This window comes from Dipodomys spectabilis, unplaced genomic scaffold (assembly GCF_019054845.1).
Source record: "Dipodomys spectabilis isolate Male_0828 unplaced genomic scaffold, ASM1905484v1 ptg000174l, whole genome shotgun sequence".
Taxonomy (NCBI): Eukaryota; Metazoa; Chordata; class Mammalia; order Rodentia; family Heteromyidae; genus Dipodomys; species Dipodomys spectabilis.
Window position 1 is genome coordinate 3,794,180 of NW_024870851.1, and position 19,540 is coordinate 3,813,719.

The 19,540-nt window shown below is 43.6% G+C and overlaps 1 protein-coding gene across 2 annotated transcripts in view; it reads right to left on the bottom strand.

The window, feature by feature from the left end:
• Window positions 1-19,540, bottom strand: part of Itga6 (integrin subunit alpha 6) — a 91,172-nt gene that overhangs the window by 45,580 nt on the left and 26,052 nt on the right. For both annotated transcript variants that reach the window (XM_042694107.1, XM_042694108.1), the window contains exons 2-4: window positions 5,222-5,346; window positions 3,136-3,215; window positions 1,577-1,832 (exon numbers count right to left, since the gene is read on the bottom strand). In XM_042694107.1, the coding sequence (XP_042550041.1) occupies window positions 1,577-1,832; window positions 3,136-3,215; window positions 5,222-5,346 (461 nt within the window). The remainder of the gene's footprint in view (window positions 1-1,576; window positions 1,833-3,135; window positions 3,216-5,221; window positions 5,347-19,540) is intronic.

The following is a 19,540-nucleotide window of genomic DNA, read 5'->3' on the forward strand; positions in this document are numbered from 1 at the left end:
AGGAAAGTCCATGAGATTCTTATTTCCAAATAACCACCAGAAAACCGGAAGTGGTGCTGTGGCTCAAGCAGAACAGTAGCCTTGAGCTGAAGAGCTGAGGGATAGCACCCAGTCCCAGAGTTCAAGCCCCACAATAGACAAAAAAAAAAAAAGAAGTCTCTGTCCAGATCAATGTGTTTCTCTTCAGCTAGCTTAAACAATGAAGCTTTCTATTTTTGCTTAATTTCTTCAGAGAAGCTAAACTTTTTTACAGGAACTGACCAGGTTCATCTAATCAGAATACAGAAGCCACCCCCTTTCCAGCCCCATCTCCTTTCATTCATAATAATTGTTACATAACGTCATGAATAATTCCATGTCACATTGTCTGAAATCACCATCTGAAAGTTCCCCAATATGGCAATCATCTGCCCACCTAACTTTCTGTGCTATCAAAGCCTTTTACCATAAGGGATAATGAAAGAAACATCCATATTAACACATTATTTGTACATACCACTAAATTCTGAGTTTTCAAATCACTAACTAAAAACAACTAAGAACAACTCTGGTCATTATTATATTCCTAGAGAAAAAAAGTTAAATACTTGTACTAATGTAAAGTACTAGTACACGGGGCTTTAAAAACAAACTAAGCTAAGCAAAATAAACTCTAAGACATGAACACAGGAGGTTTTGTTGTTGTTGTTGTTTTTAATGTACTATGTGATTTTTTTTTTGTTTCTTTTTTTTTTTATTTTTGCCGGTCATGGGGCCTGAACTCTGGGCCTGGGCGCTGCCCCTCAGCTCTTCAGCTCAAGGCTAGTGCTCTACCACTGGAGCCACAGCACCATTTCTGGCTTTTTCTGTTTATGTGGTGCTGAGGAATCGAACCCAGGGCCTCATGCTTGCAAGGCATGCACTCTATACTGCTGAGCTACCTTCCCAGCTCCTTTTTTTGTTTCTTTTGCATGTTTTCCCCCTATGGAATATCCTGTTGTCACTGTATTTGATTTTGGTGCCCTGGTATTGTATATACATTTATCTGAATTAGGGAAGGGAAGGGGGATAACAGAATGGTGAGACAAAGGACAAGGGGGAGCCAATGCAACAGCGACATACACAGACAATATGTTGGAAATGATCTGTACAACTTGGGGGGGGGTGGAAGAACGGGAAAGAAAGAGAAAAATGAGGGAAGGGGTAACAAGTTTGACAAGAAATGTACTTGCTACCTTACTTATGTAACTGTAACCCCTCTGGTTCATCATTTTGATAATAAAAAGTAAATATGAAAAAAAAAAACCTAACGCAAAAAACATGTCCCCTTATTTAAATTTTTCTTTTTAGCATTTTCTTTTGGGCATTAAATTCAGGGCCTCTTGCTTGCTAGGCCAGTGCTCTGCAGCTGAGCCATGCTTCCAGTTCCCATGATTTTAATTGATTAGATTAGAGTTGTCAATGCCGACCTACTTTTATAACATACAAATGCTTTATAACACACTTAAAGGTCACATGGTCTAAATCTCATATTAAGCATATTGTAGAAACTCCTCAGTGATTCTAATAGCTTTTTTTGTAAATTCAGACATCATACCTTTCCAGTTATAAGTACCCGGGGCTCCAAACACAATGTAATGAAAGTCTTTAGTAAAAGTAGCTGCTACACCTTGCTGACAAGAACCAAATTTCTCATGCCCTCTCAATCGGCCATCACAAAAACTCCAGTCCCCGCCATCCATATCATCTTCAATCTTGAGATTCTGACTCAGGACATAACACCTGCCGAAGATGTCCCGTGATTCCTGCTTTGTGTTAACATGTTGCCTTTTTTCGTATCGATGTGCGCATGTCTGCAAACAGATGGAATAGGAGAGCCCACTCATGTCTGTCGACCTTACTGAAAGTTCACAGAATGGATAAAGTTATCAAGATGTTAATTCTAAGTGGCATGATTAAACGTGCCCTCATCCTGGGAGAGGATCTCAAACCAGTAAGCCTTCCCCACAATGGTACTAGAGACCATGGTGTCTAATAAACCAGGACTTCTGTTATACTCTCACTTAGAGTAATGTTGAAATGCCAGTTTGCTTCCATGAGCAATTTATCTGTAAATTTACCTGTCACATAAACAACAAAGAGAAATATCTTATAACTTCATATTCTTCATTGGCTTTCAGTGGCTATTCTACCCCATCAGTGTGAAAATAATTACATTATGGAGGAGACAAATCCTGGTCTTATTTTCACAGGGATCAACCAAACATACTTTAAACAAAGACACTTTCTTCCTACCCACTCCCTTTACTTATAATAAAATGATCATATTCCAGCGTGGAAGCACACTACAGCCATGTGGCACTATGTACCTAACATATCCTCTCTTTCCTTTGCCACTACTGCTAGCAAGAAGTTCAGAATAAATAAGACTTTTAAAATTACTGGATGATACCTTCCATATAATTCATATATATTTTTGGGGGGGGGGGGGCGTTGGTCGTAGGGTTTGAACTCAGGGCTTGAACTCAGGCCTGGGCACTGTCCCTGAGCTCTTTAGATTAAGGCTAGTGCTGTACCACTTGAGCCACAGTGCCACTCCCAGTTTTCTGGTGGTTAATTGGAGTAAGAGTTTCATGGATTTTCCTGCCTGAGCTGGTTTTGAACCATGATCCTCAGATCTCAGCCTCCTAAGTAACTAGGATTACAGGCATTGGCCACCAGCGCCCAACTCCCATATATTTTTAATAACTTATTTATAAGACCACAAAGCTCTTAGGACAGAAACTATGTTTCGTTTTTTACTTCTTTGTTTTCCCCCTGAAGTACTAAGGTTTGAACTCAGGGCCTCACGCTAGGTAGGCAAAACACTCTACCATTTGAATCACATTGCTAACTCCTTTTTGCTTTAGTTATTTGTGGTTTAGTCCAAGCTAACCTGAGCCACAATCTGAAATTGTATCAAGTTGTAAGACTGTCAAATAGTATGTTAGAAATCACAGGAAAAATATCATAGATTCTACTTAACACTGATTCCTGCTTTGAAGCAGGGAATTTGCTAGAAGGTAAACTCCACATGGTCAGGGCTGACTTGTTCATTGTCAGCTGAGCATTGCTGATACTAGGTACAGTGTGGGATGAATGCAGTTCTCTACTTACCACCACTTTGCCCCCTGGGCCTTGGCTCTGGACAGTGACCCCCATCCACTGATCTTCCTTGCTTTCTGACATTGGATCAGCTGTGGAGAGCAACAGGTTATACAGTCAGTCAGCACTTCCAGATGACTAAACTGACTAGGAGCCCACAGATGAACAAAAATACAATAAAATTTTTCCACAACTGCCTGACTCCAAGTCTAGCATCTAGGAATGCCAGTTACTCAGACCAAAAAACTGACTTCTTATTAAGAGAACAGATAAATGGTCGTTGGTAAGAATTTTTCAGAAAAATCCTACATATAAGGTATTAGAAAATTATGTAACTAGAGGTAGCTCTTTAAAGTAACATTATAAACCCATTCTCTAAGGTCCAGTTACCAACCAAACCAAGAAAAAGTGGTTACTCCTTTATCTATTCCCCATTTCTAAAAAGTATAACAGTATGTTATTCTTTTTAAAAAATTATTATTAGAGATAAGGCCTAAGATTCAGTATCAGTTGGCAAATAGTATATTTTGTATTTTGTGGGGGGAACAGGAATACCATGTATGTATACTTAAGAACCCCCCCCCAACACACTTTTTTGGTATGACAGCATTAAGACTTGAACTCAAGGCCTACAGTGCTATTCCTGAGCTTTTGCGCTCAAGGCTGGCACCCTACCACTTGATCCACAGTTCCATTTCTGGTTTTTTGATGGTTAATTGAAGATAAGAGTCTCACAGCTTTCTGCCCTGGCTGGCTTTGATCTCAGTCTCAAACGTAGCCATCAGTACCTGGCCTTACTTCAGTATCATGTCAAGCTCATTTTATGATTCAGTATTCAAGGTTTTTCCTTCCTTATTGTGAAGCAAGCAGACCTAATTTCAATCTTGAATCACTATAAAAATATGAAAACATTTAAGCAGAGGGAGGAAATTATTAAAATGTCAAATAGCCAGTATGTCTAGATACCGAGTTTATCAGTAATGTTTTGCTTTTTTTTCTTTCTTTATAGGTCTATGTACTTTCAAGTTTATAAAGTTATATGCTTTATAGGTCTATAAAAGTTCCAGAAGTGTTACTATAGCTCAAGTGGTAGAGTGCTCGCCTTGAGCTGAAGAGCTGAGGGACAGCGCTTAGGCCCAGAGTTCAAGCCCCACAACTGACAAAAAAAACCCAAAAAACAAAAAAAAACCCAAAACTTTCAAGTTCCTACAACTAATATGTATCATTTTCTAATCAGTTGAAAAATAACAATAGCTGCTCAGAAGGCTGTGACCTAAAGGATCATTATTCAAAGCCAGCCTAGGGAGAAAAGTTAGTGATACTTCATCTCCAAAATAATCAGTAAAATGATGGACTGGAGATGTGGCTCAAGTGGTAGAGTACCAGCCAAGCAAGCATGAAACCCAAATTTCAAACTCTAATACTAAAGCCAGGAGCCAGTGGCTCACGCCTATAATCCTAGCTACTCCAAAGAGGCTGAGATCTGAGGATCATAGTTCCAAGCCAGTCCAGGCAGGAAAAGCTGTGAGACCCTTATCTCCAATTAACCACCAGAAAACTGGAAGTGGTGCTATGGCTCAAGTGGTAGAGCACTCACCTTGAACTGAAGAGCTGAGGACAGTGCCCAGGCCCAGAGTTCAAGCTTCACAACCAAAAAACAAAAAAACAACCCAAAACCACCCTCCACCCCTCCACCCCACCTTCCACAAAAAACACCCACTCTAACACTAGCAAAAAGAAATGCATCGTTTTCCTGCCAGATATTTTTAACAGCAATAGTTTTTCTCCCAAATATTTTAAGCTTCTGTTTGAGTATAAGATATACACATTCTATTTTTTTTCCCACTTATCTGAGTTCAGTTTTACAACTGTCTCTTGTAGAACCTCAAAACTCCACTAGATGGCAACACAAACACACTATATTAACGCAATAAAAATGTGGCATTCTAATGTTCTTTACAAAGTATTCTAAGGGAAAATAAAGTCAAGACTGATGCGATTAAGAGGCCTGCATTAAGTGAGCATAAACACCTGCACCCCCTTTCTGGTAGGGTGCAGGCAGAACGGCCAAATCAACACGAGTGAGGGCAGAATGTACCATCATTATCAAATTCAATCCGTGTGCACGGTCCTCGAGAGGTGATGTCACAGCTGTAGAGGCCTCCTGTCCTGTTGGCCCTCTGCAGTGGCAAGGCTTCTGCTCGAGGTGCCCCCACGAGCAAGCTGGTGACAAAAGGGAGAGAATATGGGTATTTAAATATTACATACATTTACTATTGAAATGAAGTCGAACCCCGAGCTATCAGGACTGCTGGAGAATCCACTAATTCTTCAGCAGCGTGGGCAGTGAGGGAACACAACGGTAGTCTTTTGATTGGTCCACACAACACACACAAACCCAACTGCAGAAATGAGGCCCAAATGATGGTGAAATATAAAGCAAAGGGAAAAATAACCTGTCTCAGAATCCATGACTCAACTGTGGTGTGGTTCTGGGGTTGAAAGACAAGCTCTTCATACAAGGACAGCACATGCAGCCAAAAGAACCAACACTTCCAACACTGCTCCTACACAACAGTATGTCTATTTCTGACTCTAGACCCTCCTGGGATGCTGTTCAAGGGTAGTTTGGACTACATCCTATATCTTCAGTTTTAATAGAGTTAAAAGCTACCCTCCCTTTGCCTAAGATACCACTGGAATGAATTTCTCTCTTGCAGCCTGGGCCTCTTACACGTCAATTCTTCCCCACCCTCTTCCTTTCCCAGCTTTGCTGGGGGTATAATTGACAACTACAAACAAACTGCATTTGTTTATACAGTTGATGTATTGTCTTCCTGAGACTCTTGCATTGTTCCTGGCACAGTAGTATACCTATGCCCTCCCACCCTGGAGTCCCTGTGAAGAGAGGCCCCTCAGCTTAACCCCACAAATTCATAGCCAGAAGGGTTCTTTGCTCTTTGGAACCAGGGTTACCATCTCTGGGGTCTGCTTGACTAATGTCACAATTAAAACAAGAGAGAAAAAGAAGACTAAATATGTGCTGTAAGCAGTACAGCACCTGCCTAGCAAGCCTAAGGCCTGGGTTTAAACCCGGTAGCACAGAAAGACAGAGAGAGAACGAACCTACACCTAACCTCACTGGACAGAAAGTGAGGGTGACAAGTTTGGGAAAAAAGGCTGGAACTGTGAAACTAGCTGGGAACACAGAAGCATACAACAACCCCACAGAACACATAGCAAACAAGCCCTGCCTGGCCTTAAAGCCATAAGTTCAAGTGCAAAAGGAAAACAAAATAAACACAGAGCCAACACAGTCTCTGCCACCTCCTCTTGCTGGGACCCAATAAAGGATTCATTCACTGTGTCAAGGACATAATATGGCTGGTCTAGTGGTAGCTAATGCACTTGGCAAACAGAGGGAGCTGCAGCTGTCCAGGGGGAGGCAGTGAGGAGAATCGGGTGTGTCATATGGGAACATTATGCTCCCTCCCTCACTGTCCCTTTCCCAGGATCCCTAGATGGTCTGCACAACCAGCCTCCACCTTTCCAAGTTCACCCTACAAACATGTAAAGGAATGAAACGGCACACATCAAGGTACAGAACTGAAGCAGACATGTCGAGGGACCAGGCAGTGTCCTTGGTGCCCAAGTGGAAGGCAGGGGCAAGACAGAGCCACAGGGGTCTGCGCAGATCCACCCCACACCCATCTCCAACATATTACTTCTGATCCCAGGAGTGTCGTGGTGCACCTGAGAGGTGAGCTTGCCTGGACTGGGAGGTGAACAGGTGTATAAAGGACTTGTGCTGGGGAACCAGGAGAGAAAAGGGGGAATGCTGGGCCAGAGTTGCACAGCTAAGGGCTTGGGTTCAGTTCTCTGAAGGCACAGAGGCCTGGAGCTGGAGGGGGGGTTCATTACTCTGGTCTTCACATCTCACCACTAGGTGAGAGCCAGGACGAAAGTTACCTTGTGGCAATGTCTCCATTCCTTTAGATTTTTAAGGAGATTACAACCTAGTTGAAAGGGCAAAACTTAAGAGCCATGAAACAAGAACTGTTTTTATACCCACAGGTTTAAGACCCAATCCTGGCAAATCAAAGCACAATGGAAGGGTTATTGCAGCCGGGCTGGGTAAAGTTAACCAACTGCCAGTGGCAGGCTGTAAAGGGCAGCCAGGAGGCCCTAAGGCTTTTCTGTCTCCTCTAATCACTTCCTCTTCGTACTCACACCCAAGGATAGTCCTAAACTATCTGAGGCAGGCAGGTAGGAGGCTTGAAATTGCCTAAATGCTCCATTCACTCATTCATACACCCACTCCATTAGAAGAGTAGGCAATCTCCTCAAGGTTAAACAGAAATTACCCATACCCTTCAACCTCTATCCTGGGGTGATACAGCAATAGTAGGACAAGTGCTAGGTCTACACAGGTCTACACCAGCCTGGGAGGAAGTGTTACCAGAGGTGACAGCAGCGCTGGAGGTGAAGGAGGTGATGGAACACAGGCCCCTGAGCAAAGGCAGTTTTTGCTCTTTGAGGAAAGGACTAGGGGGCCAGTGTGGTGACAAGTTGGGGCTCAGGAGAGAAGGGTCAGAGAACATACTGTAGAGTCTAAAGACCGTCCTTCAGAGTAGGTCTGCTTCCTCCAGCCGTCGTCTCCCTGTTCATCCACCCTCAGGGTTCCTTTGGTCTCATTGGCTGACACAAGTTGGGCAGCAGGGGCTGAGGCCACAAGATTGCCCATGCTAAGCTCCTGGAGAGGACTTCCCATTGTACCTGCGGCCACCGCTGCAAATGACAGTGGATCACACAAGGAAGAAACCAGCAGGGTGCTTTGAGAGAAAAGACTAAGTCTGAAAAGAACTCCACACGATCAGGGAAATAAATGTGTCTACTGGAGGACAACGCTAGCTATTGCCAGTCTCCCTGTGGGCTCAGCATGCACCTTGGATATGTGTATCCCAGGGCAGATGGAGGCGCTAAGGAAAAACGGCCGGCAGGTGGCGCCCTCCTCTGCCACACCTGGTCCCCAGGTAAAATGGCGTCAGAGAGAAAGCAGAGCAAAACTCCAGGCACAAAATCCAAAATCCAAGCCCCAGTCACTCTTGAGTAGTCTGGCAGGCTATTAAGACTCTAAACTGCCAAGCTAACTTGGGAAACAAGCAATGGCTTAATTCTGCTTTCAACAGGCCTTAAAGGCAGGTTGCAGTCCATTAGCCAGCATGCCTAGCAGGAACAAATAACTAAGCACAAACAGAGCAGTCTCTGAGCAATGACACTAGAGAACAACCTTAATCTCAATTATCAAGGCCCTGCCTAACAGGTCTAAAGTGTTCAACTCTTGTGGGCTCCTGAGCTAGTAGAATTACCCCTGGTACTGGAGGATCTGACCACCCAAAGGACCCACTGCCCCAACCAAAATGTGGCTTCTGCCTCAATGCCAGCTGCCTTCCCTTCTCTCAAGTACTCTTGTAGAGGGTGCCCCAGGCAGCCTGGTGTAACAAGGGATGCCCACAACAAGTCCTTCCTAGGAACAGGGCAGCATGGAGCACACTTCCCACTGCACTGTGTTCAGCTGCAAGCTTGTGAACGGCCCACCCAAGCCCGGGAGGAGGGAGCAGTTCCACAGTTGGAGAGCTGCCTGTAGTCTCAAGCCTGCCTCTGCTGAGGGTGTGGAAGGAAACTTGCAGCATAGTAGCTCCAAGTCTCTCCCCACAGCCCAGCAAAGGGGAAAAAAAATTGTATCAAAGAAGGTAAGTCTGGCTTTGAACTAAGATTGTCTCAGACACAAAAGGAACAGGAAACCATCACTCTCCAAAGTGCTCATGACAAGAGCCTGAGAACAGGCACCTCCACTGAGTTTCCAAACTGCCTGGGGAATCAAAACACTGGAAACCGTGTTTAAAGACAAAACTTGCAAAACCACAACATCCTCTTCCATGGCAAGGAATAGATTTTAGAAGGAATTTTTAAAAACCCACCATTTAAGTAATAAATGGTGATGTAAATGTATGACAGTAACTGAGGATAGGATATAAATTCCTGTCTTAAAGGTCTAAATGATAATCACTGGCTCAAAATGTTGAGGACTCCCTACCATGCTATTAGCAGCAGGATAGTTCAAAAGTCTTCAAGGAAGCCAGACTCCTGCTCTGCATTCAAGTCTTCCTCTAAGGACAGCGTTACACTTGTGCATAATGATTTAATCAAACATTCTCAACACTGGGGTGCTTTCAAAACCTTAAGGACAATTGCAAGCTTTGTTTCATTGTCCCTGGCAATAATTCATTTTCTCAAGGATTAAGGGTTCTCTGCCTCTAGCTGTGCAACTCTGTCCCAAGAAACATGAAAGATTGCTTCATTAGAACAAGGACACTGTTATTGCTTAATTTCATAAGCCTTCCTAGTTCCTCCAAATTAGGATCTGAAAAAAAGGAAAATGAGAAAATGGCATTATTGCAGCAACTGTGTCACTATTACATTAAACTCATCTTCAAACTCGATATTATAAATTCTGGTAAAATAAGTAGCAATAAGAAATTAAAAGAAAACAGTACATAAAGGAAAAGATTTGAAACTTATCTTAGACTCCACACTGGCAAATCTCTTCTTATTCTAGAATTCGGTCATGGGGCCTGAACTCTGGGCCTGGGTGATGTCCCTCAGCTCTTCAACTCTAGTACTCTACCACTTGAGCCACAGCGCCACTTCTGGTTTTTTCTGCTTATGTGGTGTTCAGGAATCGAACCCAGGGCTTCATGCATACAAGGCAATCACTCTACCACTGATCCACCTTCCCTGCACTAGAATTACTTTTTTAGGCTATGATATTTCACTTTGTTTGGTGGGCTTTCTACCACTAAAGCCATGCCCCTGGCCCTTTTGCTAGCTATTTTTCAGATCTCACATTTTTTACCCAGAACCAGCCTCTAACTGTGCTCCTCCTACCTATGCCTCCCCAGTAACTAAAATGACAGGTACATACCACTATGCCCAGCTTGACTGGTTGAGATGGAGACCTGGCTAACTTTTTGCCAAAGCTGAGCTGAGACCTCACTTGTCTCTACCGCCCAAGTAGCAACATAGGAATGTTCCTGCCCCTGATTATGATGTTTATGACTGGATTAGAATCAGTTTGGGGCTGATTCTTTTGGCCTCACAAATCTGGAAAGACAAACTACTTGCTACTTTCTAGTCTATATTTAGTTCTGTTTGCTGCTGTTTTAAATACTTAAATTTTGATTTCTCCTTCGATGTTTCATTTTTGGCTGTATTAAAGGTTTGAATTTAGGCTAGGTATTGATACTGCTCCCAGCTGTTTTTCACTGGCTGTTTTTGAGATAACAATTTTGTGTCCTGCCCAAGTGTGGACACAGAAGTGTACGCCTGTGATCCCAGTGACAAAAGGAAGCACAAAAAAATAAACAGTGTATACTATGCTTCCTTTTGTCACTGGGATCACAGACATACACTACTGTTGTCCAACTATGGAGGGGAAGTCTTGTGAGCTTTTCAACCTAGGCTGACCTCAAAGCAATCCTCGTTTTCTCAGCCTCCCAAGTTGCTGGGATTACAAGCATAAGCCACCAGAATAACATTTAGTCTCCTAATTGATGAGACAAAACTACCAGAATTCTGATACCCACCCAAGTCTATCTCTGTCTATATATCAGTATACTTACATTGTATCTGGTAGCCATAGTTCATAGCATCTATTTTGACATAGCCAGGTAAGTATTATTGAGTACTCAATGAAGCCACATTTAAAGCATCCTGTTTTCTGAGACCAGTATCAGACACCCTTGATTCAAAAGAAACTATCTCTAGTATGCACATCAGACAGACTTGCCCTCTTACAATGCTGTCAGTTGTTGGCTGCACTTCACATGTGAGTGATCACTTCTGGTTTTCTTGGTGCCTCAGTCTACATTAAATGAAGGCTTTGTCTTTGATTAGACTACGTTGGCCCCACCCCTACCCCACCCCAATGGGCCTCTTGTACACAGACCCATGGCTCAACCCTTTGGGCCTCCTCTCCAGGCTACATTCTCCTTCACTGCTACTCTGGGGTTATCTATTTTGCCATGGATCCTATGTTTTTGGTTTTGTTGTTGTTGTTGTTGTTATTGTTGTTTTTGGGTCAGTCATGGGACTTGAACTCTGGGCCTCGACGCTGTCCCTGAGCTCTTCAGCTCAAGGCTAGCACTCTACCACTTGAGTCACAGTACCATTTCTGGTGGTTAATTGGAGAAAAGAGTCTCCTGCCGGGCTGGCTTTGAACCATGATCCTCAGATCTCAGCCTCCTGAGTAGCTAGGATTACAGGCGTGAGCCACCAATGCCCAGCTAGGATCTTATGTTTAACTCTTACTTGAAATTAGCTAACAGTGATAGTCTCTGTATGTACAAAAATCTAGTCTCTGTATGTACAAAACTGTATTTCTCTGTCATGCAAAATTATGTTGTGTATAGAGAACCTTTCTTCAGAACTGTGGGAGGATCTGCTGTAATGTACTCCAGCATCCAGTGAATGTTCTGCTATTAGATGGGCACTGCTTGAAGGATCACTTTTGAGCTCTGGCTTTACCTTGGGCCTTCTGGACAGCAGGACAGCCCATATGTCTTTATTCAAGTACTAATCTCTGACTGACCTCATTCATACTATTGACTTAGGACAGTACCTTCCAGGAATACCTTTTTTTGTATACTCATCATCTCACTGGGTGGTATATTTTCTGTTCTCTTTCTGAAACTCTTAGTCAGGTGTTGGGCTCTGGGGATAATCTACCTTTTCTTTCTGGTTTCTCCTGTCTAGGTTCTAGCAGTTTCCAGCTTTACTTTCCAGTATCTCTACTGAGCTTTTATAATTTCAGCAGTTAGCTCTGTCGTTTCTAGAAGGTTCCCTTTGTTTTGACTGTGCCTTTAACAGAACAGATCTTATTCTTTAGTGTGTATTCAATATGTCCACAAACATCTGACTGTTTTGTCTGTGACTTCTCCAGAAGTTTGCTTTGCTTTCCTGGGCTATTTCTTTTAGTTTTTCCTTTGGTTTTCTCTAACTGCTTTTTTTTCTTCCATTTATTCTTCTTCTTTTTTTTAAAATTTTACTTTTTTTTGTGAACATATTGTACAGAGGGGTTACAATTACATGGGCAGGATAATGCGTACATTTCTTATCAAGCATTGCAGCCTCCTCCTTTGTTTACCCTTCACCTCCCTTCCCAGCCTCCCCCCTATTATTATTCTTTAATGAGTTTCATGATGACATTTTCTCACATGCATACATATACTTGGATCATAATCACCCCCTCTCCTCCCATCATGCATTGCTTTTTTTTGGTGTCAGACCTAGGGCTTGAACTCAGGGCCTGGGTGCTGCCCCAGAGCTTTTGTGCTCAAGGCTACCACTTGACCACTTGAGCTATAACTCCATTACTGGTTTTAGTGCTTAATTGGAGGTAAGAGTTTCATAGACTTTCCTGCCAGAGCTGGCTTTGAGTTGTAATCCTCAGATCTCAGCCTCCTGAGTAGCTAGGATTACCGGTATTAAGTGAGCCACCAGAACCTGGCCATGTATTTTTTTTTTGTTGTTTTTTGTTTTTTTTTTAATATTTTTTATTATAAAGATACTGTACAGAGGGGTTACCATGTATTGCTTTTTATGCCCCAGCTCTCACCACAAGCCTAACAGCCCTTACTTTTTGTTTGGCTATAATATAAAGTGATCTACTTCAGGGGTGGTCTCACCCTGGAAGAAATTCTGAAAGGCAGTCTGGGTGAAGCCTGTGGACTTCAGGGAGAAGGATTTACTTCCGGCAGCTAGTTCAGACTGCATAGTGCCCTTCAAACCCCAAGCAGAGGAGGGCGTCAGCACTCATACTGGAAGCCCTATTATTTGGTTTATTTTTTTTATCATGGCTCCGTCTTTCCTGCCTCTGGAAGAATCCATTCCTTATTTTTGTGCATTGTAATCCATTTCAGCTTGTAAAATGTTCGTATTAACATTCTCCGACACCCTCCCCCGCCAAATCCTGTGGCCTGTTCTGGCCTATATTCTGCATAGAGGTGGCAAGGATGTCATTTGGGGTCAGTGGCTTCCAGACCTACTCCTCATTCCTAGTCCCTGCCTTCCAGAAAGATTGCTTGTTGTGTCATGAGGTGGGAAAGCCGTCACAGAGCTGACCACACCATCTTCCCTGAGGCTCCTCCCAGTAACCTCATTTCTGCCTTTTAGAAATAACCTTGGCTAGGTGCCAGTGCTCCCGCCTAGAATCCTAGCTACTCAGGAGGATCACAGTTCAAAGCCAGCTCAGGCAGGTAAGTACTTGAGACTCTTTCCTCCAATTAACCAACAAAGCTGGAAGTAGAGCTGTGGTTCAACTGGTACAGCACTAGTCTTGAGCAAAAGAGCTAAAGGACAGTGCCAGACCTTGAGTTCAAGTACCAGTAACAGCACAAAAGAGCGAGAGGAGAGTGAGAAAGGAAGAGAGACAGAGGCAGAGAGAGGAGGAGGAAAGAGGGAGAGGAGAAGGAAGGAGAGACAGACAGAGAGAGAGAGGGAGAGAGAGTACTCTAGAGTGCCTTGTAGAGCTAAGAAGCAAACTCAGCTACCCAGCCAGTACGTGGAACCACAGGGGGAAAAATCCAATCATTTCTTACAGAATCAGATTTTCATCCCAGCTGAGCTAGTTTACCTAAATTTGAAAGTCCATGCCTGTTCCCCACTGTTGACCAGCAGCTCCCATCACCCAAGACTCACCAAGTCCACAAAAAATAACATGCATGAGTCAAATAAAGGGGGAAGGGCTGGGAAGGTGGCTCAGTGGTAGAGCGCTTGCCTTGTAAGCCTGAGGCCCTGGGTTCGATTCCCCAGCACCACATAAGCAAAAAGAAAAAAGCCGGAAGTGGCACTATGGCTCAAGTGGTAGAGTGCTAGCCTTGAGCTGAAGAGCTGAGGGACAGCGCCCAGGCCCAGAGTTCAGGCCCCATGACCGGACCCAAAAAATAAATAAATAAATAAAAATAAAGGGGGAAGAGAAACCTTCAGAAAACTTCTTTAAGGCAACTTGCATCCTAAATGAAATAGACAACTGACAACATTTGATCACTCAATTTATATAAACACTAAAAAGATGCCATTCATTTCAAATTGGTTTTATTTCTAATGCACAAATTTTAAGCTTCTTTGGCTTTACTTCAGAGGAAAATGTCTACTATAATTTCCCAGAACATTTCAAGCAGCCAAATCTCACAACCACCTGTCAATTAGTTCTGAATGGAATGAAATTTGAGCGTGAACTTCCTTAAGTCAAATTTCAATGTATTTTATTTTGATTTAGTGTATTTTTGAATATCAAATTAATCTCTATAGGCACCCACAATTAGAAACAATTGAGAAAGTTTAAGGCCAATGTGTTCATTAGCCCAACCTTGTCATTCAAAAAGAAGTCTACAGGCCGGACACAGTGGTAATCACAGCAAAGAGAGGCTGAGAAAAAAGGATCAAGAGCTCAGAAAAGTTTGAAACCAACCCAGGCTCCATAATGAGAACTGTCCAAATTATAAATAATAAACAAATAAATTTAAAGACACAAATATAAGGTGGAGGAATTTGAGAGTAAAAAATACATTTTGAAGCTGATTTCTAGTGGCTTTGTGCCTGTAAGCCTACCTACTCAGGAGAATTACATCTGAGGATGGATGTTCAAAGCCAGGGCAGGAAGTCAAGTCCATGAGGTTCTTATATCCAATTAACCACCAAAAAAGCCAGAAGTGAAGCCTCAAGAGGCTGAGATCTGAGGATTGTGGTTCAAAGCCAGCCCAGGCAGGAAAATCTGAGACTCTTACCTCCAACTAACCACCAGGAAACCAGATGTGGCGTTGTGGCTCAAAGTGATAGAGCAGTAGCATTGATCAAAAAGAGTTAGGGATAGAGCCCAGGCCCTGAGTTCAAGCCCCATGACTGACAAAACAAAAAACAAACAAAAAAAGGCCAGAAGTGGAGCTGTGGCTTAAGTAGTAGAGCGTTAGCCTTAAGCACAAAAGCTGAGGGATAGTGCCCAGGACCTGAGTTCAACCCTTAGGTTGGGCACAAAAATAAAATAATATTAAATAAATAAATACGTAAAAAACTTGCTTCATGTCCATGGGCATAAAGATTTTGTTACCAATATCAGAGATCTTTTCTGGACACCAATATCAGAGATCTCCCCTTGCTGTGGACAAGGATGTTTGGAAGGGTACCTGGGCCACTCCTCCTCTTTCTGAGGCCCAGGCCCTTCCATAAAGGCAAGGCTAGGTTGCACTGTGACATTTTTGGACCTCAGACTTCCCATGAAATAGTGCCTGCCGGCCATAGAGAGGCTGAGTGAATACCCAGGTTTCCCCCAGAACAGTCCTTGGGCACACCTATTGTCTGAAAACTCAACAGTCACCTGCCCCTTTCCTTCAAAAACATGACAGGTTGGAAAACAAATGTTCAGCTCAGCCTTAGACCAAGCAGGCTGAATAATGTGTTGACGCAGCACCTTGAACTCCAGAGTGAGGCCCTGCCCAAAGTGGCCACCGTCAAATCCTGGTGAGTTAGGTCCACCTGGGAGACCTTTGGCCAGACTCCCCATAACCAGGCTGAGGACAGCTTGTCTGGTCACCAAAGCTCCAATGGCTTAGTAGGTTCCCTTCCTGCCCCCACCCCTACCTCAGGTTGACACTCCAGGCGGCCCCTGATGAAAGTACTGTTCCTCCTGTGGGTGGAGGGTACTGTGTTTGTTCTCCTAGACCAGTGGTTCACAGGAATGTCCCTGCCCCTCCACCAGCAGAAGGCTAGAGGGCTGGGGCCTTCTGCTCTTTACTCCACTCTAAAACCAAGAACCTCCTCCCTTGTCTTCCCAGACCAGAGATTATTGGTGACATTAAAACTTACCCATATGCCAGGCACCAGTGGCTGATGCCTGTAATCCTAGCTGCTCAGTAGGCAGAGATCTGAGCATTACAATTCAAAGCCAGCCCCAGTAGAAAAAGCCCATGAAACTCTCCAATGAATCACCAAAAAAGCTAGAAGTGGAGTGTGGCTCAAGTGGTAGAGTACTAGCCTTAAGCAAAAAAGCTCAGGAACAGGGGCCCAGGTGCTGAGTTCATGCCCATGCCAGCGCACGCGCACGCACACACACACACACACACACACAACCTTGCCCATACTTTTACTTGAGCCTTGCACTTCTGCCTCTGTCATTCAAACCAACCCCCTCCCACACTGGGCTTTCAGCCACTATACACTTGCCTTTTCTTACTGTCCTTCCTTCCTTCTCTCCTTCCATCCTTTTCTGTGTGTGTGTGTGTGTGTGTGTGGCTTGAACTCAGGGTGTGGGCACTGCCCCTAGCCTTTTCACTCAACTGGAGCTTTGTTCACAACTTCACCTCCAGGTTTCTGTGGTTAATTGAAGGTAAGAGTCTCATGGACTTTTCTGCCCAGGCTACCTTTGAACCTCCATCCTCAGATCTCAGCCTCCGGTCTCCAGAGGTATAGGCATGAGCCACAGGCAGCCAGCTACATGTTCCTTTCTAAGAAGAATTATGAAATGACTATTTTCCTATTTGGTGTGGTTAGAGATCTAAAAATACTCAAAACTCTGCACTTACAAAGTTACATCCAGCAGAGGTGGGCTGTGCTTTTACAGACATTATTGGATTTAGTTTGTCTTGTTTTATCAGTCCTTTAAAATCATTTCAAAACAAACTAAAAGGAAACCACTTTAGTATAAACATGTTGCCTTAAAATTATAGTTTTTCTACCAGAGTGAAGACAAGGAAAAGTGGCCAGCATTTCCCAGCTACACAGCATTGCTCACTGTTGGATGGGGTACTGGACATGAACTGCCCTTTGCTGCCCTCTGCACAGGTCAGAGCTATGGAGCATCTAGAACCAGACTCACTGAGGCACATTTCTTGACATTTTTATCCACAGCTCAGGGACCAGGCCAGGCCCTCAATAAATATTTGCTGATGAATGAAGGGTTGCAACTCCATCATAGCAAAGGTGATACTTGCAAAGATGTCCTCTACTGCTGTTTGCTACCAGGGAAACTGTCAGACATCTTTATAACTTAATGACTTGTTTAACAAGTGGTGTTTTTGCAAAGGACCTCCACTTATCTCGTCGTATCATTACTACATGACACCATGATGTTGACCACATATATGGTATACATATGCGCACATCTGAGTAAATAGGAGGAGGGCACAGAATCAGAGGGAAACAGGACAACATACCACAGAGGGGCCAAAAAGCTGCACTTGACACTGATGAAAACAAACTAAGCAACACAAAGGCAATGATAGGAGGGAATGAGAGGAATAGAGGGAACAGCTAACACTAAGCAAAAGGAAAGAAACGTGCATACCACCCGATGTGGAAGAAATAGCTGTATTGTCAAAGCTCATAGAATTCACAAACTTTATAGACCACAATAATGACAATTTGCCTCATAAGGGTTAGAATGTGTTTGTGACTTTAAGTATCACTATCTCACAATACTGTGAAATTTGTGAAATTTATGTAATCACTTAATCTCAACAAAAAATTATTAAAAAAAAACAAGTGGTGTTTTTGGAAGTCATGGGGTTTGAACTCAGCCTTGTATTTGTTAGCCTGGTGTTCTACCACTCGAGCCATGTATCTGGCTCTGCTTTTTGCTAGTTGTTTTGGAGATGAAGTGTAGTGAACTTTTCTGCCTAGGCTAGCCTCAAATCATGATTCACCAGATCTGTCTCTTGAGTAGCTGGGAATACAGGTGTGAGCCACCTGTGGTGGCCAAATTGTGTGTTAGTTTTCTATTGCTACTATTAACAAGTTGGAGATTTAAAATACACAGATTTCCTTACAGTTCCTTAGATCAGAAGCACAACCCAAATCTCTTGGTTGAGGAATCAGGTTCCTTTGTCCTTTCTAGCCTCTAAACTGCCCAGTTTCCTTTGCCGTGTGATTCCTCTAAGTGCAAAGCCAGCAGCACTACAGCATCTTCAAACTTCTTTGCCTCCCTCTTCCACAATATGAAGACTCCTGTGACTGCCCAAACCACCTGTAATCCCGGAAAATTACCCTCATCAGATTAGTGAACTAGCCAACCTCAACTCCCCTCACCCTTTCGCCTGGCACACCCACAGGCATGGTGGGTGGGCAACATTCTGCCTGCTGCAGCAGGAAATCTACACTGGCTCTTTCTTAGTCACATTAAATTATGCGCTGACACCTGAATTTTGATGATGGCTTTGGTAAAAACACTTTGTGTTAGGAGCACTGGGTTGACTCTCTCCCTTACTCCCTGCCTTTTAGCCACAATGAGTTTGCTTCACACCCCTCCAGCCACCCAGTTCTCTCTTGGCCCCGGACCTTTGCCAAGGCTCTTCTCTCTTTTGGGGCCTCTGTTTAAACCTTTCCCATACATGTCAGGCCAAGCCAAGCCCTACCTCTTTCCACTTACTTCTTTACAAACAACTACAGTTAGAGACTATGTGATTCTTGTTCATTTTCCTCCTTTACCAGAAGGTCAGTGCCATGGGGCCAGGAATCACATCTGTCCTATTCACTTGTGTTTTCCCATCACCTAGCTCCATGCCTGGCACTTCGAGAACCCTCTCTGAGTAACAAATCAAGTACCTTACATAATTAAAAGAACATCCAGGTTTAGTAAGTTTAATGCAGCAGATTTAAAACTTTCCACTGATTCTCAAAGTAGGCCTCAAAGCAGTTTGCCCCAAACGCCATGCAGGGGAAAGCAAGGGGATGAAAGGATTCCAAAGGTAGAAATATGTGCCTCAGTGCAGGCACTGGTGGCTCATGTTTGCAATCCTAGCTACTCAGGAGGCTGAGATCTAAGGATCGTGATTCGAAGCCAACCCAGGCGGAAGAGTCCTTAAGATTCTTATCGCCAATGAACTACTCAAAAAAAGCCAGAAATGGTGCTGCGGCTCAAATGGTAGAGTCCTCACCTTGAGCACAAAGATGCTCAGGGACAACACCCAAGCCAAGCTCAAGCCTCATGACCCACCCCCCCCCCCCCAAAAAAAGGTAGATATAAGTAAAGCTAAAGCCTCTTCCTGTGGCTCACCAACTAAAACAAATACCAAGATGAGCCCATTAGCAAGGTCTTAAGAAAAACCTTAAGAAAGGTCAACTTGATTAGAGAAGATTAAATTTGATTCATGTCTTATACCAGCAGTATTAACACCCCTGATACTTTTTTTTTTTTTAATTTTATTTTATTTGAGAACATACTATACAGAGGGGTTACAATTACATGGTCAGGATAATGCATACATTTCTTACCAAGCATTGCAGCCTCCTCCTTTGTTTACCCTTCACCTCCCTTCCCAGCCTCCCCCCTCCCCCCCACCCAATCATACCCCCCCTCCCCCCCCCT